At 47.4% G+C, this 18,794-nt stretch overlaps 2 protein-coding genes across 2 annotated transcripts; both read right to left on the bottom strand.

Moving 5' to 3' along the window:
- Positions 1-2,032: 2,032 nt before the first annotated feature.
- CNBD5440 (hypothetical protein) lies at positions 2,033-6,718 on the bottom strand (the record flags this gene model as incomplete). The annotated part of the gene is made up of 5 exons (XM_770722.1): positions 2,033-3,022; positions 3,062-4,201; positions 4,262-5,022; positions 5,332-5,874; positions 6,061-6,718. The coding sequence occupies 5 exons, from the start codon at positions 6,716-6,718 to the stop codon at positions 2,033-2,035; spliced, it is 4,092 nt and encodes a 1,363-aa protein (XP_775815.1).
- A 9,218-nt stretch (positions 6,719-15,936) lies between these two features.
- CNBD5430 (hypothetical protein) lies at positions 15,937-17,087 on the bottom strand (the record flags this gene model as incomplete). The annotated part of the gene is made up of 7 exons (XM_770721.1): positions 15,937-15,996; positions 16,058-16,390; positions 16,464-16,566; positions 16,626-16,789; positions 16,836-16,852; positions 16,902-16,948; positions 17,014-17,087. The coding sequence occupies 7 exons, from the start codon at positions 17,085-17,087 to the stop codon at positions 15,937-15,939; spliced, it is 798 nt and encodes a 265-aa protein (XP_775814.1).
- Positions 17,088-18,794: the final 1,707 nt, after the last annotated feature.

The following is an 18,794-nucleotide window of genomic DNA, read 5'->3' as shown; positions in this document are numbered from 1 at the left end:
TCGGACAAGTCCTCCCTGTCATCACGCTTCCTCTTGCGCGACATACCCAATGCCACCAGCAACTCCTCCCGAAACCTCCCCCTCATCTCTTGCCTTCGGACTTCCAGCACCTCCTCCTCCATGAGGTAGGCAATGATTGCCTGCTGGACTCCCTCAAATGCGGTAGACGTGTTGGTTTCGCTACATTCACACATTAGCACGTGAATCTCCATGTCTTACAAACAAGCCACTGCGCCATTCACCTCGCGCTTGAGATAGACGACGAAACCTCCCAATCTCTTGCCTACCCTGCCCATCAGCTTGTACATTTTCAACCCCCGACCTACCACTCACAACATCCGAACCCCTACCCCCGCTGGCATTGTGCGAGCACCGCACACCCTTCACCGTGCACCGTCCACAAGTCGAGAATAATGAGAGGGCCCGACATTCAGCACCCACCCCATGACATTGGTCACAAGGCGAAACCACTGGTGCCCTCTGGCGCTCCTCAACCCTACGCATCCTCTGCTCCCTGCGCAGTGCCTCCTTACGCCATTAGCTCTTCAATCGGGTCGCACACAAGACAAAGCATTTCTCCTCACCTGGTGCCGCTGCTCATATCCCTCATCCACTGCCTCCTCCCTCTCCTCAACCACTTCAGACGAGACAGTTCCCTCCACATGAGCACCAAAGAATAGTTCAGCACCCTGCAAACGTGGCACTCGCGGATCCACAGGTCGAGAAAGTGAAGTCGAGTGAATATTATCACCCGCTGCCTCCATTGGTACTCCACTATCATGCATCGCTGGGACCCATCCCATTGATGGGAAGGCGAAATCCTATTCAAACACTCGGCATTAGCACCTTACAAACACGTTGTCAACATTAGCACACGTACTTGATCAAAGAAAACCCCGCGGGAGTTGTCAGAACTACTCGGCGACACAGCAGAAGCGGCAACCACCGATACGCCATTATCCGTTATTACATCAGCGGTATTATCACCAACCGACACATTCTCTGCGCAGAACTGTCGAATAATGCCATATGGGTCATCGAGACACCAACTGTTACTCATCAGGCTAGGTTGAAACGTGGATCCAGGCATGAAGGAAAGATCAAAGATAAATAGGCAGACGAGATTTTTTTTGGAGGATAGAGAAACTTCGGTGATCTTGCACCAAATCCCAATCCTTTTATACCTCGAAAATCCTCCTCCCCGTCTCCCCCTTAACAGCCAATCTTCCAGAGGACCCACAGCGCATATCCCCAACCCAAAAAAGGGATCTTACCTTCACATATGACCAATACCACATGTTCTTGGCGATACCACACGTTCTTTGCGATCACAGACACCCCACTATTTGGAACTCAATCCTCCGTTCTGTTTTTTGCCAACTGTTCATAGATTCCTAACTCCCCAATCAATCTTATTTTTTATTCTAGATAGATCAAAGCATAGCCACATTTTTCACGACCAGTTCATAGAAATTTATTCCATAGCTCCAGCAAATTTTAGTTACAAAGTACACAACAGAACAAGCCACAGACGGCACGACGGAGCGACCGTCTTTGAAGGGGGGGGCGACTGTCACGAGCCTGCACAAAGAAGAAGAGATAAGATATCATAGGAGGGAGTTACGTAATAGGAAGGCAAGATCCAATTCAGATAAAAAGGTCCAGCTGGACCTCCAGTTGGACCTCCGAGAAAAGAACTGGACCTCCAGCTGGACCTCCAGTTGGACCTCCGAGAAAAGAACTGGACCTCCAGCTGGACCTCAAAGGATATAAATAGATTTCTGTAGAAGTATATAAAGGGGAGCTCTGTCCTCGATCTTGATCTTCTTCCCCTCGAAGATCAATATTTCATAAGTTACTTTGCGAAAGGTCCTCGAGCTCCCAGTGCTCACTCTCGTCTTACCTTGCACCACCTTCGACATAAACTTACTCCACTAGTATATAAGCTTGCCTGATCTTCCCAAGCGAATATACCTCCGCCCTATACCATACGCCAACAGACAAGTGTCAAGAGGTATATCATACATATATCTCATTGCTTAGTTAAACTACGGCTTTCTATCTCGTCTCCAAGGCCGGACCTTGTTGGGGACGAGTCATAACAATTGGCATGGAACTTGGTGTAACTGCCAGAGGGAGAGTCTGGAAGATCCAAGGTATACACTGAGCAGTCGGAGTGAGCAGCCAGTACCTTGTAAGGACCTTGGAAACGTGGGAAGAACTTAGCAGCACGGAAATCCCCATCACCAGACTTGAACTCTTTGAGTCTATTGCGAGTATCCAACCAGACCCAATCTCCAACATTGTAAATGATCTCCGACCGACGGTGGCGGTTAGCTTGGATAGCCATGCGATGCTTAGCCAAGACCAGGTTGTCCTGAGCGTCGGCCAGGAAGAGATCTTGTTGAGCAGCAGCGGCGGTCCAGTCAGCACGAGTAGGGACGGACTCGCAAGTGAAGGGTGGCGGGCGGGCGATGCCAGGAAGCGTGCGGAGGCGGCGGCCAAAGACAAGCTGAATGGGAGAGTACCCTGTAGAGCGACGGACAGTATTGTTCATAGCCTGAGAAATACGAGGAAGGAACTTAGCCCATGAAGTGCCCTGTCTGTTAACCCAACTCCGCAACAATTGTCCTACTGTCTTGTTTGATCTCTCTGAAGTCCCATCAGTTTGTGGATGAAAAGCAGTCGACATCTTCAACCGGACACCCTGTTCATCCCAAAGGGTTGTCCAAAAGCGAGAGGTGAAGAGAGCGTCACGATCCGAGGTGATGGAGAGCGGTAAGCCATAGCGAGAAACCCAACAGTTCCAGAAGAGAAGGGCGAGGTCGCGAGCGTTGAGGGTGGTGGAGCATGGGACGAGTTCGATGAAGCCAGTTAACCGGTCGGTGATGGTGAGGAGATAGTCGTGGCCGCCAGCGCTGGGTAGAGGACCAACAAAATCCATAGCGATATCGTCGAATTTGTCGCGAGGGACCGGCAGCGGATGCAAGGGACCGACAGGTTTTTTGGTGGATGCATTTGCCTGTTGACATGAGTGACAAGCACGGACGAACTCACGGACATCTCCAACCAAGCCTTCCCAGAAGTAGCCTTCACGTAATACCTCCACTGTTTTCTCTATGCCCAAGTGTGCTGCAGTGCCTTCATGTGCTTGATGCATAAGGTCCTCACGAAGAGTGTCAACGTCGGGGATGCAGAGGTGGTTATCGAGAAGGAGGAGAGTATGAGTGTCATGGGGGATGGTAGAGACGCCAGGAGCTGTGGTAGGATCAGCGAGCCAGTCCTTGAACAGATTCTCACGGTCATAACCCTGGGCAATGGTACGAATAATCTCCGGTGCTAATGTGGGAGCGAAGGTGACCACGGGGGCGAGAATACAATTGTCGGTCTCGGGCAGGGCGGGATCGGTGGGCGGAAGAGTGTCGGAGCCAATGTGTCGTGAAAGATGGTCGGCTAAGACGTTATGTTCACCCTTGATATACTCTATACGAACGTCGAAGTCTTTGAGGATGTCCAGCCAGCGGATTTGTCGAGAGGACAAGTTGCGTTGACCTAAGAACCATTTGAGCGTAAAATGATCTGTGAAAGCATACACGGGAATACCATAAAGGAAAGGGCGCCAATGATCAAGAGAATGGACGATGGCCAGGAGTTCGCGCTCGTGTGTGGAGTAGTTGCGTTGTGCAGAGTTGAACGAGCGGGAGTCGTAGGCGACAGGTTGAGCGTTTTCCTTGGTAGTACCGACGCCTATCCAGGCGCCCATGCCGACTTTGGATGCATCTGTGGTGAGGAAAACCTTGAGAGTACCAGCCTTGACAGCATCATAGTCGATTGTAGTCAAGCAGGGAACAGTACTCACGGCGCGACGCAAAGCGTCAAAGGCTACCCGTTCCTTAGGCCCATAGTTCCACCTCCAACCCTGCCATGACTCTTGCAAACGGCCCTTATGCTCCTTCAAGTGCCTGTAGTAGGCTTTCTCGGCGGCGGTGTTGGGAGGGAGACATGCGTGCAAGACCGAAGCGTGAGTAGCAAGGCTGGGTATGAACTCACGGAGATAGTTCAATAAACCAAGAAACGAGTGTAAAGCCTTGGGAGTCGTGGGGTGAGGGAACTGTTCAATGCGTGCGATTTTCGTGGGGTCGGGGAGTATCTGACCAGGACGGATGACATGGCCGAGGAAAGAGGTTTCGGTGAGGTAGAACTGTGATTTCTCACGAGAACAGCGCAAACCACTCCGACGCAGAGCTGCGAGAACACTCACACAATTTCGACGAAGATCCTCGCTGTCCGTTCCCCAGATGATGATATCGTCCACGTACGCCTCGCAACATTCTCCAGCGAGACCTTGCAGTGCTTCATTGATGCGACGTTGTTGGGCAGCAGGTGCATTCCGAATGCCCTGCGGCATGACGACCCATTCCAGCAACCCAAGCGGTGTTGTAATCGCCGTCTTGTGAATGTCGTCGTCCTTCATCAACGTCTGAAAGAAGGCATCCTTACAGTCGAGCTTGGCGAAAAGATTGCCGCGTCGAGCAGCACGGTGCAAGATGTCCTGGATGTTTCCCATAGGATACATGTCGGGCACGGTCTGGTTATTGAGTGCGCGAAAGTCGCAGACGAGACGGTGTTGGCCATTGGGTTTCTTGACGAGAAAGGCAGGTGACGCCCAAGGAGAACTAGAGTAGCGTAGACGACCTGCATTCAGATGTTCAGCAATCATCTCACGGAAACGGGGCAAAAGAGTTTCAGGAACCCGGTAGGGAGCTGCATGACTGGGCGTAGCGTTAGGTTTCAAGATGATTTCGAACCTAACACCACTCTTGGTCTTCGTAATGCTTGGGAAATCGGCTACATCACCCAGTTTGTCACAAAAAACTTCTGCAAAGTCGTTCTTGAGTTGTGCAATGATCTCGGCGTAGGAAGCAGTTTCGGCCGCACCGAGAGAGACAGAATTTGATGAAGGAATCGCCGAAAATTTGGTGGTTATCGCCGAAGGCTGAGGCGCGACAGGAGTTTGCGAAACTTTTGACTTGTGAAAAATTTTGGAGTGAGGCGTGGGAACGGTGACGTCTTCGTTTGGCGCGGCAGCAGTTGTCGAAACTTTTGACTTGTGAAAAATTTTGGAGTGGCGCATGGGAACGGTGACGTCAGTCCCGGCGAGAGGAGAAATTTTCGCATCATGAGAAACTGGTGGGGGACTCGTGGGAACGGCGACATCATTGCCGGTGAGAACTTTCCCAGAGCTGCTCAAGAGACGCCGAAAAAGAGGACTTTGATCAAGTAGATGATAGCGCTTGCAGAAATTGAGACCCAAGATCCCATCATATGTACCGTTCAACTCCATGACAACTCCTTCGCCTGAATATATTGCATGTCGAACCCTAAACGTTCCACTCGTCACATCTCTGACTACCGGCCCAGGTTTCCCACCAGCCAACCGCACAGTACGCTCCACTGCGTCCTTTCGGACTTTCCAACCTAGTCTAGCTACCACTGACGGATCAAAGAAAGATGTACCAGCGCCCGTGTCGAGGAGAAATCGGAGAGGAGGGGGAGGGGCAATCGAGGTACGTCCGTCAGCGGCAGCAGAGGCTTGAATGACTAGAGGAGGATGAAACAGTGCGTACGAGGTCTCGTCTGAGTCAATAGACGTCTCAAGCTGGAGATGATCGTCAAGCTGACTGGTAAGTTCTTGGATGAGAACCTCGTGGTTGTCGACGTGGCGAGAGTTGACACGCGTAGGACCACGGCGGTTGGGACAGGTTTTGAAGTTGTGGCCCACCTTGCGGCAGTCCTTGCATCGGTTTTCTTTGGCGAAAAGTTCGCGAATGTGTTTACCGGCAGGAGAGAGATAGTAAGGTAGGGGGTTTTGAGCTTGATAATAGTGACTGATTGGATGAGCCAGGTGCGGTTGGGTCTGCGAGGTGACCGAGGCTTGAGGTTTGATGCGAGCATGAGTGGGTTGATCCCGGTTCTCCAAATACTTGACAACTGTCAGTTCTAACAGGTTGCGTACCTCGTCCAAGCTTCCATTCCTGAACTCCGGCGTCGTCATCAAACGAATGAATAATGGCTCGGGACAAGCGCCGCGGTAAAGGGTGGCCATAGAGGTGTCACTGGGATAGAGGTCAGTGCCCATCAAATTGTGTCGGTGTTGTATGGCTTGGTTATCGAAGGTTTCCCAGTCGCTAACCTGATTGAACTGTAGGCGGAGGAGGGAACGAAGTTCTTTCTGATCCCAGGCGAGCGGCATCGCTGCCTTTTTGAAAGCCACTGTCCATGCGTCCCATCCCGACTCGCCATCTGCTTCCATCATCCGACCAGTAGTCCTCACCCATGCTTTCAGCGCGGTACATTCGATAGAGTTGTTCGCCACCTCCAGGATAATGACTCGCAGTTTCTCTGTCTGGGCATCGTCATCTTGAGGGGAAAAAAGCGAATTAGTCCGGAGAAGTTTCTCTAGACGATCAATGTGAAGAAGGACAGCTGGAGCATCACGAATGGGACCAGTAAAGTTCGGAATGCTGGAGGCTTGTGGGATAGTTACTTCTCGAGGTTTGTGATTCCCCTGAGTACCGAAGAGGCTTTGCTGACTGGTTAATTTCGACAGGTGGAGGATAACTGCTGCCACCTGAGCATTGATGTCTCCTTCGACAGGAGATGCGTTTGCCTCCTCCGAGGGAGGAGTGTCTTTGAGCGTTTGACCCTTGGGGGGCATGAGGGGCGTTTGAGCGTTTGGTGAGTGGGCGTTTGGCGTTATTTTGTGTGCGTTGTTTTGAAAAAAGTGTAGACACTGGGTGTCTCACTGAGTGTCGTAGTAGTATAGTGTGTAGTTGACTAGCAAAACATGCACTGGTTGTAATACATGTGGATTGAGTATTGAAGAACTACAACAATATGCGACTACTATTTTACTAAGTACCAACTGTGTGTCAGAAAGTAAAGTTACACACATCAAATGCCACGTCATTACTAAGTATTTCAAATGTAACATTATACACATGGAATGTTACATAATCTGGATGAATACATACACAACAAATATAGCTGAATATTCATACAGCTTATACATGGGAATGCATGCATGTAAATGCACTGCATAAATTCCTGCATGTAAATGCAATGCATAAATTCCTGCATATGCAATATGCATAGGAGGATGCATGCACAAAGACTGCATGCATAGAGAATAAATGAGTATAGTGCTCTGCACTTACATGGATTGTCCGGGCGCAGAAGCGGTCTATGAGTTTGCATATGTTTGTTGATCACTGGGCAGAGTGTCAACGAAGCTATAATTAAAGCACTCAAAAGAACTACAGCAGGTCGCGGACAACCAAAGGAAAAGGGCTCTCTTTCTAAAGATAAAGAAGAAGTTACAAGCATACCTGGGCAGAGTGTCAACGAAGCTATAATTACTAAAGTCCGCCCAGTTAGCATAAAACCACAATCCAAGTAGGAAGTGGGACTCACAAGCACTCAAAAGAACTACAGCAGGTCGCGGACAACCAAAGGAAAAGAACTCTCTTTCTAAAGATAAAGAAGAGAGGCTTTTCCTTGCTGCAAATTCCTTTGAGGCCTGTGAGGAGCGCACAAAATAAACGGAATCAAAATAAGAGAAAAGCGGCAGCAAATCTATGTATGAAGTGGAACAGACCTTGGGATCATAATGACCGTGTTTGGCATGCATGCCTTACACCTTGTCGGTGGAAGCAGAAACCGTGATCCCGGCATCGAGGAGAGCAGAGCGGAGGTCCTCCCTGGTCACCGTGGCGAGGAAGGTGCGGAGCAGGGACTGGGGCAGAGTGCTCATATCAGAAAGCAAGTCGGTAGGTATAACTTTGGAAAAGCAAGTCCGTAGGTAGAATATAGGTGACAAGGTGAAGATGAAATGAATTAGAAGATGAAGATGATAGAAGCTAAGCATAAAGACAGCCTCAGTTGAACGATGGACAAGGGACAGGCACTCAACTGCACGGAACCTGCCACACCCATCCTCCACTCAATAACTCCGGCTAACACTTTAGCCGCCCATTTAGTGCCCCTTCTTAGTCTTCAACCCATAAATACCAATTATAGGGTCCAGCTTGACTGCGTTGTGTAAATTTCGCATTTATCTATGCATATCTGGTGACCAATTGGTGCAGATAGAGGCAAGCGAAACAAACCCATTAGCTACTGGATTTAAATCCCAATAAGAGCTCAAAATAAGCTGTACTAGCTGCTCAAAATAACCACAGCAAGAAGCTTGAAACGAGCTTGTAATTGTTCTTGAAATGAGCCGGAAATCAAGCCACCTCAAGGCTCATTATAAGCGCCATATAGGGTCAAATCGAGCCAGTAAATCGAGTTGATTGAAACACTTTTCACTTAAAACAAGCTGGTGCGAATTTGGCTTGAAACAAGCTGCTGCAGGTCCCATAGTGTATTCAAGATGCTTTGGAAGCAGGAAGCAAGTTAGGGAACAGTAAATCCACTACAGTGCAATATGAATATAGAAAAAGAGTCTTCAAACAGTGGACTGCAGATAACCAGATAGAAACAGGGTGAGCGCCACATCTGGAAGATCTTCTGGCTGTTTTTGGCACTGACTGGCTGAGACAGGGAACAAGTCAATGGGGCTGTCGTCCTTCTCCATTTCATGTGGGACTATGTCTTCACTTGTCCCAAGAATTCTTGAACAAAAGGATTCACTAGCCAGGCTCCTTCTACCACAAGCGCCGCTTCCTTTCCCAATTCAAATTCATCACACGACAGTGCTCATCCAAGTAACTCCAGTGTCTCTTGTCTTCGCAATGGGTCTCTTGTTGGTCACATGTGCTTTGAGCCAGAATCTGTCAGAGAAAACAGAACACCTTCTACCCAACTGGCTGGCGTGGCTGAATTGGATGAAGAAGATATCAATGACAGTGACAATGAGAGCAGTGATAGCGATAGGGAAATGGAGGATGATGGTGTCGAAATGAGTGTCAGGTCTATCAGAGATGGACCCGATTTGACAGCCTCTTTACAAGCCACAGTCAATGACAACAGTTCAGATGAAGATGAGGAGGATGAAAACGAGGTCCCTGAAGGTTTGATGCAAGATGTTAATGATAGGATAATACCCATTGGCACTGGTATGTCGAAGAAGAAAAGAAGCAGTGCAGGGAAGAAAAGTGCTGTCCAGGGGAAAAACAGGTTGAATATGGATGAGACACTACAAAAGAAGGGAGAGATGAGGAGGAAGGGGAAGAAGGAAGAGAAGGGAGAGAAGGGAGAGAAGGGAGAGAAGGGAGAGAAGGGAGAGAATGGAGAGAAAAGAAGGTTGCAGCCAGATCCCAGTCTTACCCAAGTCGAGTTGGATGAATCACTCAATAACATTGTTGTAAAACATGGTAACCTTTCGGTTGCGACAACCAGGGAAGAGAGGATCCATAAGCTTTTTTCGATATGATCAGAATCGTCCCGATGACATAGTCAATGATTGAATCAATCTAGAGCTTGGACTTGAAAGGATTCGAAACTGCCAGCTATCACCTGCGGCTGTCAAAACTTGGTACTATGCAATCGTTAGTCTTTGGATGGAACAGTCTGTAACAAACTGTGGTACCAGGCACCCTTGGACAAAGCAATGGCACAATCTTCTTACTGCTCTACACCAGGTGACAGAGCAGTGTCGCAAAGAGAAGCATGTCGACAAAATGATTGGTAAGTCATATTGGTATTTCAGTAGTTTTCCTTCCATTGATTATTTGGCTTTCTGAAGACACAATCTTTGAAGGGTACCAGACTCGGAATGAAATCCAGTGAACTTATGGATACTATTTCCAAAAAGGAACCCTGGAAGCTCTTCGCAACATGGTTTCTCAGAGCTTCGGCCTCTATAACCTCTTTCAGGGAGATAACCAAAGGATGGTGATGCTTTCTGAACTCACAGCTCTGGTGCTGAAGGAAGAGGGGCCAACCAAATGTGTGGCCATTGTGGTGGTTTCTAGGGCAGGCAAGCGGAATATGAAGGGATTAGCGCAGTATGGTGCAATGCTGTGAGCCAAAGACATGTTCGCTTGTCCTGTCTGGGCTCTTTCCGCATGGCTCTTTGTCTGGTGCATGTTCTCGACTTCATGATGATTCTTCAACTTATATCTTGCCAGGTTTAACATCCTCCTGAATCGCCCTCCCTCCTCTCAATCCTCTTTCCCCTCCTTCACAGAGAGAAAAGATTGGTATGACCTCCCCCTGTTGAGCCAAGTTAGAGATCTGACAAAACTGATCTCTTACAAAACCCAGCAGGAAGCCATGATCATGCCCTCCTGGCTGCCGTTGTTTTTTCATCCAAGTTGACTCATGAAAACTGGAGGACAGGGGTGTGTTTGGCAGAGAAGAGGGAGGTGTCCATAGACGACATCGCTAGGGTGGGAGGATGGGCGATGGTGACCTTGAAGACCACGTATTTATCTGCATTGCCTCGCAAGAGCATGTGGCTGATTGCTGGTCATCCTAAAAAGAAGGGATTTTTTTGTTTTGCCCTGGGCTTTTGTCATCCCAGACACTCTGAAGGGTCAGGTGTTTCCAGAAATAAAAAAAAAATGGTACGATGACAACTGTTTGTGAATGCTGTGAGCTCACCACTAACATCTCTACAGGAAGATCTACCTCCAACAAAAAAAATGAAGAGCTTGCAGATGAAGCAGATGTGGCAGGACAGAAGAGGAAGAGAGGGCCCAAAAAATGAGTGCCCATGTAAGTGCAGAGCCCTTACCACCACTCGTTCTCACCATATGATAGGATTTATCCCTATGCATTGGTCGATGTTGGTAGGTGAGATTTGATGCCGAAACGCATCTTTCGGACTTCGCCGAAACACGGCATCGAGCTCTGTCCGGCCTTATCCTATGCATGATATTTATTCTCATGCATAGGACCGGCAAATTGCTTCCGAAACGTGGCAGCGGACTTCACCAGATCTCTGCCCCTTTTTTCGATGGACTTCTGTTTGTTTCCTCATACATTCATATATATATATATATATATATATATATATTGGTACATAGTTATAGTTCTCCTTTTACCTAGCAAACTTAATGCATATTCCCGTGCTAGTTTGCGTCCATTCAGACAACTATAACTATTTTACACCTCTACGAACGCTCTCCTCGAACGCTTTCTTGAACCTCATTTCCTCTCGAACGCTCAACGAACCCTGTCCGAACGCAGTGAGGCACCCACAGTGCCTACAGCCCACCACAACTTCACAGCAGAGATCTTTCTTCAGCTGTTGGAACATTTGGCAGAATCTTTTCTTCAGGATGCTGTCCACTGGAAGGCTAGATACCCTGACCACTTTATTTGGTGACATCCTCTTTTCCAATCCCCTGAATGGCTCGAGTTTGAGCAGTATGCTCGCCGGCAAACCGCCCTGGCCAAGGAAGATCTGGTGGTTCTACCCCCATCCATCAAACAAGCCATGCCTGAGCTGCTGCAGGGGTTTCAGATGCTTTCCAGTAACCAACAGCAATTTCAAATACAGTTGGATGTGTCATTCAATTGTCTGAGAGAGGAAGTAATGGACAGTATCAGGAACAGGTTTGGCAACATTTCAAAGACTCTGTGTCACGAGCCTGAACAAAGAAGAAGAGATAAGATATCATAGGACGGAGTTACGTAATAGGAAGGCAAGATCCGATTCAGATAAGAAGGTCCAGCTGGACCTCCAGTTGGACCTCCGAGAAAAGAACTGGATGTCCAGTTGGACCTCTAGTTGGACCTCAAAGGATATAAATAGATTTCTGTAGAAGTATATAAAGGGGAGCTTTGTCCTCAATCTTGATCTTCTTCCCCTCGAAGATCAATATTTCATAAGTTACTTTGTGAAAGGTCCTCGAGCTCCCAGTGCTCACTCTCGTCTTACCTTGCACCACCTTCGACATAAACTTACTCCACTAGTATATAAGCTTGCCTGATCTTCCCAAGCGAATATACCTCTGCCCTATACCATATGCCAACAGACAAGTGTCAAGAGGTATATCATACATATATCTCATTGCTTAGTTAAACTACGGCTTTCTACCTCGTCTCCAAGGCCGGACCTTGTTGGGGACGAGTCGTAACACTCTGTCAGCCATGGAGTCTCGAAACGTTAGTGCCATGCAAGAGTCTGAGGCTCGCTGTAGGCACAGGGTGTGCCTCACTGCATTCATTTGGCGTTCAAGAAGGATAAGCATTTGTGGTGCTCTAGAGGGTGTTCAGATGCGTTTGAGGAAGCATTCAGTGTTTGTTTATAGTTATAGTGGTCTAATGGATGCAAAACTAGCAATGGTTGGTATGCATGAGTTTCGCTTGGAGAAAGAGAAAACTATAACTATGTGCCAGATCTACATATATATATATATGAATGTATGAAGAAACAAAAAAAAAGGGGGCAGAGATCCAGCGAAGTCCGCCGCCGCGTTTTGGTAGCAATTACTGGTCCTATGCATGAGAATAAATATCATGCATAGGACAAAGGCCGGACAGAGCCCGATGCCGCATTTCGGCGTAGTCTGAAAGACGCGTTTCGGCATCAAATCTCACCTACCAACATCGACCAATGCATAGAAATAAATCCTACCATATGGTGAGAATGAGTGGTGGTAAGGGCTCTGCACTTACACCATGGGTGTTCCTTGCCATGATTTAATAGTATTCTTTCTTGTATTCAATTTGATTAGGTAGTCGATAGGGGACTGGTTCATGCCAGGAAGAGATGTTTGAAAAAAAAGTGTAACAGGCCTAGGGGGCTTGTCCACCAGGGCGGCGACAGATGGATCTGTGTATTGAGAGAATCTGCAATGATGAGAGCGATGGCTGGACGGCAATAAGACAGCAAGGCAAAGGAGAACAGCAAATGGTCTATGGGTGCATGTACGAAATGCTGGGCAGAGGCATCAATATATACTCTAAGCACAAACACGCCAAAAGACTGCGGCATAACTTTATAAGAGGCTCTCGCCTCTTCTGACAGATCACCTACTTGGGCAGAGGTGTCAATATATGTTCTAAGCACTGTTCTGCCCAGTCAGCACATCATCAGGAAGAGGAGTAAGCATAAAAGAATACCCACCAAACACGCCGAAAGACCGTGGCATAAAGGAGGCTCTCTTCTGACGGATGGGAAATGAAAAGAGAACTCTAGAAGGATTTGCGGTCTTATATCCTCTGGTGTTTGGGTCAGCATGGGAAAAAAAAAAAAATGGGAAAAATCTGCATGCAGCTGGAGGCCATGCTGTAGGGAAATACCCGGGTCTCCTATTGGTTAAATGATCCAGTTGGTTCCGTTCCACTGCCACCCACAGCAGATAACAGAATATCGACTCTTTGGTATCAATTCTATGGAATACAAAGCCTTCCTAAGTTTGGCTGTTGGTGGTCGATCTACCTAGTAGTGATACTGACGATAGGTCGTTAGATTGTGTAGTGGTATAATTGAACTCGGGTCCCATGTCGAGTTGTTGTGTGTTGTGTGGTGTGTATCAAACAATATAGCAATATAGGCTCCATGAGCGAAACTAACAGTTATGTACCTATGTACTTGGGATCTCTGTAAGCTGTTTGGCAGCTACCCATGGAAGGGGTAGTTACTGTCACAGGCTCTACTCTGTTCTCTCTCCTCCTTCTGATCCCCTCCCATATATCTCAATCCATCTCTCTCTCTCTCTTCTCTACCTCTCCTCCTCACTGTCACCGGCAGTAGCTTCCGACTGTGATGTGGCATTAGTCTATGAGGCCGAAGGCTCATTGCACTACAATGCGGGAGCCATGGGTGAGGCCGAGACGCAGTGAGACGCCATGTGCATCAGTGGAATTTGTGCAACGTGCGGAAAGTCGCGAATCACCTTGCCGTGCCTTTTTGGGATTACAATTGATTACCCAGGCTGCGCCGCAATTGTCCCAAATCAGCTGCCGGCTTTGCCGGCACCTATTAAATGCCCATGCAACCTGGAGTAAACCTTGGAATCTCTTTGAAATTAATCAAAATACCTTGAAAACTCTCTATTGCCTTTGATATTACCTTCAAAAGTACGATGTAAGTTGCAAATGACCTTTTCCATGTCATTAATTTATTTTAGAACTTACTTGCAATATGTGAAGTTCAATTTATCATAATGGTTGGAACAAGTCGTCAGGAGTCAAGCTTCATGCATGATGTAAGTGAGGATGGCAGGCCTTCAGTTAGTGCACTCCATGGTTTACCTCTATTATGTATTATATAATAATTTCCATGCATAAAAGACCATTACCGGCTGTGTCATAAACTGCTCAATCATTACTACTACTGATCCTGATCCTCATCCGGATCGTTATCCTCATCTCAATTGATTCATCTTCATCCTCATCTCACTGCAATCAGTACTGATACTGATCCTCCTCATCCTCATCCTCATCCTCATCCTCATCCTCATCCTCATCCTCATCCCCATCCCCATCCCCATCCCCATCCTTATCCTCATTGCTCTCTGCCCCTTCGACATCTGTTCCTTCCTCATCATCCACAATCATGATGGTCTGACTAACATCAAGGCGATCATTGATTACGAGCCCACTGCGCTGCACCGACTCGTCCACATGCCCTATACCTCTACCATGGAAACGCATGAACATATCCCTATCGCAGAATCTACAATGGCAGCTGAATCAGAAGGGAATTACTTGTTTGAAAGACTGGTTAATAACTTACATGTTCACAAAGTAGTATTTGTAGACCTGGTTCTCAGAATTGACTGCCTGCCGACCTGATGCAAAGTCCGGAATGAGGTGGCATCCCCAGCTAATATCTTGAGGATCTATAAAGTTGTATGACTCTTGTGTTGTGGGCAGTTGTAGTTTCGGATAACACCGTCCGCCGACGCTGTTTTCATCCACTACTGTGTAGTACTGTACCCACATAACATCGAGTCCTTGTACATTTCCAGAGTCTTTTTGGGCATGCAGACGAAATAAACCTAGGACTTGTGCATATATGGGCTGGCCTATTGCCCCTGTACGCTTCAGCATAATATTTGCCTGCTTGTTAGCAGCAATATAATCGGAAGCTTCGGTCGTGTCATAAGCAATGTAGTAAACCCTTATGCCATTGGAGGGATAGACTTTATCACCCCTAATGGTGATCCGACAGTGCACATCAAGCGGTGTCCTCGGCGGATCTCGATTTTGGGGATTCGAAAGCCTGGACCATAAGTGCCTCTTTAGTCGCAGACTAAATTGCTGTGGATACGGTATCAGTGACTGTGTACAGTCTAGGTGAAGTCAGTGGCTTACACTATTATGACCCATATCTCGCAAGAGTTTCCGGATGGTGTAGCCTCGAGGAGCTCTCACCTGTGCCTTCTGATCCGAATGAAGTTTAGGAATTTTTTCTGTGGGATGCCGCAAGTCGTGTCTTGATCTCCTATGAAGCTCATTAGCCCGGCGGATACCATCCATCTTGTGTCTCTGGAAGGCTCTTCTGGCTATTTGGAAATCTTTATCAGGACCTTTGTTGCTGTTTGCATATGCACTTTGTCACGTGGCTGTCGCCACCCGACCTCTTCCTCATGTCAGCACGATTATGACGGTAACCCTTCCTCATCCACTTCAGTCCGCGTCCGAGCATACCCCTTCGTTTTCGGCCGCGGCCTTCCCCCGAGAGATATACAGAGATAGAGAGATCGACAACCCTCCGACACCTTCCTCGCCACCGGGTTTCGGCAACGCAAAAGGATGTAGAGCTGGCTGGTGTGGGAAAGATGAGTCAGCAGAGCTTGAGGTGTAAAGGTATATAAGACAGTAGTTTTCCATAGTTTTAGATACTTGTCAATCCACTATTGTTGTCCTCTCCAAGTATTCTTCATCTACTTAAAGCTATCATCTTCCGGCATTGATCTGGCTGCCTATTTAAAGAGGCCCTCGGATCATTTGTTGTCCCTAACCTGTTGAAGGCTATCGCCAGAAGAGATAGCCCCCTGACACACTTTTAGAGTATTTGTGCTGCAGTTCGCCCTGTCACGCCATCAAAATATTAACAACAAGCATCATCTTGATAGATGATAGGAATACAGACCATTTCTGTAGTGTAGCCGACTGTCGGTCTGAAAGATTTGATGGACAATGAGGTGTGACCCATCATATGGGTCTTGGGAGTATTGATACTCCAAAGCTTTTCAAGGGAAGTCGAGCCTTTTGCAACCTGTCGCTGTTGCCAAACGTCAGCCCTTACCTTGAAAGCCCGAAGTGTCTTCTCAAACACCGAAAGCTCATCGTCCATGGCTTTGATGGTTTCATCTGTCTGCATGTGTAGCTTCGCCAGGGCAAACCACACATTCAGAGAATACACCAAACGACTTGCCAAAGGCTCAAAGCCTGGAAGCAACCCAGAGATGACAGGCAACAAGCACTACATGTTGTAATCAGTACAGATGTTCGCTTCAGTTAATAGTTATCGGTGGCCTGTCAATAACAAAACTCACGAGCAGATTTTGCTTGTATTCTCTGGCCGTCATACCCTCTGCGGCTGTAACACTATCTCGGAATTTCCTAATGGCGTCTCCAAACCGGGGAATCTGAGCAAAGCTAGATATTCAGGCATTTAGTATTTAGAGCGACATGCAGTGAAACGATATCTCACTCACCATTCATCCATCATATCGGCAGTGCCAGAATGCCGAACGATCCTGTAGATGTACATAATGATGTTCTTGATGACACCAAGTTCCATTTCATGCATCAAGTCGGTAGCAAAAATCCGATGGTAATCTCCAGAGGTGAAAGAACCAAAGACAGATGAGAACGGTGACTGTGGAAATCGGAGTATCAGCCAAATGTAGAAGGAAACTACTCACTAACGTGGCAGAACAACCTATCAGCCAAATGTAGAAGGAAACTACTCACTAACGTGGCAGAACAGCCAAAGGGTTGTAGAAGGCACCGGATGAACTTTGAAGATTGCAAAGGTCTTCCTTGTTCAAAAATTCTCTTTCGAGCTTTGAGAACTGCCTTCTGCATCTCTTGAGAGTCCACCCGCTGGAAACGCTTGCGCTCTGCCTTGTCGTTGCAATGGCCTTACCAATGTTTGCGAAATTTTCTTTTTTCATCAGGCAGCTGGGGCATTGGGTACTGCAGGAAGGGTATCCACTCATGTAGGATCTACAAGTGAATTGTTATCATTGTCGAAGTTGGGAATGCACAAAGAAACTCACTTTTCCTGAAGGTCTGCAGAGTATAAGATTATTTTTGGGAATACTCGCCTTGTTACTCCATCCCCGCACTTCAATATTATCCCTTCCTCACAAGCAGCCTTGAAACTAGGTTCTAACAATTGTTTGTGCCATGCCTTCTGCAAAATTTCTCGTTGAAGGAACGCTTTCACCGCCTCTGGCATAGCATGTTTTAGCTGAGATTTTTTTTTGCATACTTAGAATTTTTATTCATTTGCTTGTCTAGCCGCTGCTTCTCGGCAATCCAGAAGTGAATTGATTCTTTAGGCAACTGTAAATCAATATCAGCACATGAGATGGGAGAATTTTATACCTGAATATACTTACTTTAGGGAGCATCATGAGTTCGTGCTGACATTGTCGACCTAATCGCGCACGATCTGCTCGAGAGTGGTTGGCAAGGGAGACATATACTGGCCACAAAGTATTGTTACCGGAGCTCGATAGCTGAGTTGAATCAGAATATAACATGATTCCGAGAGGCGCATAAGGCATATCTTTGGGATCAGCGGGGTTTCGTTCTCGGCGTTGGATCGATTGAGCCATTTCAACCATAGCAGGTGAATCGAATACTTCACTGAACACCCGAATAGGTGTCGGCCGAGCAGGGTCTTGATAAAATTGTTCAAAAGGTTGCCATTCGATTTCAGGACCGCTACGACCTTCGCACATATCTGTTATGACGTCTATGAGACATCGCATGGGAATGCCTTCCACTGTATATGTCGGCGCATGTTGCTCAGAAGCAAAACAATGGCCTGGAAATGGTAAGCGAAGATCGATGCTTTCTTTTTTGAAACCATTCATGTCATCATCAAGATCCTTGAGAGCTCTTCGCATGTTGAAATTATGCAAGTCTGAAATATTGAAACCGGGATGGAGGAGGACTTCTTTCACTAATTTTTCGACGTTTTGAATTGAAAGACCTCGAGTGTGAAGTAAAACCCAATCCAGCAGAAGTGTTTGGGACAGATTGCATAAAGGACCAAAGCTAAGTGCCACTAGATGTCAGTCATGATTTACAGCTCTGCTTTGGCCCGTTGATACACAGTGGCAACTTGGTTTTCTTTACCTTGTAAGACTTCCCTGTGAACCTCCTTCCTGGGCGTCGATGCCTGTAGCAGACATATCCTCGTCATGATCCCCATTTTGAGCTACGCCATAGCTCCGCCCATTGCCATGTTGGTCAGTAATTACCTCTTCGTTTCCTCCCAAAAGCCCTGGCGTTTTACGGAACAAACCAAACCTATTGACCGGCCTGATAACATATGGTATGCAATTTGAGTCGGGGTGTGCCATTTCGACCGTGGCATCAGAATTCTCAATCTCATCGCCAGTGCGACTGTAGCGGCTTTTGCCCCCTGGAATATAATCTTCAAAACCTTTCAGGTTTTTTCGTCGTCTTCCAAATGAAGATGGTGCTAGCACATTTGTACGCTTGGAGATGTTGGATAGGGGAGAGGATCCTTGCTGCATTGACCAAGGCTTGTTACCTTCAATCCGATGTGACTGAAGTGATGATATATGGCTCACACTATGATCCTCTGCTTCTGTAAGGGTAACATATCCTTTCCACCTGCGTCG

The sequence above is a fragment of the Cryptococcus neoformans genome, chromosome 4 (assembly GCF_000149385.1).
Source record: "Cryptococcus neoformans var. neoformans B-3501A chromosome 4, whole genome shotgun sequence".
NCBI classification, from domain to species: domain Eukaryota; kingdom Fungi; phylum Basidiomycota; class Tremellomycetes; order Tremellales; family Cryptococcaceae; genus Cryptococcus; species Cryptococcus deneoformans.
Note: the sequence above shows the minus strand (reverse complement) of the source record. Positions and strands in the feature narration are given on the sequence as shown.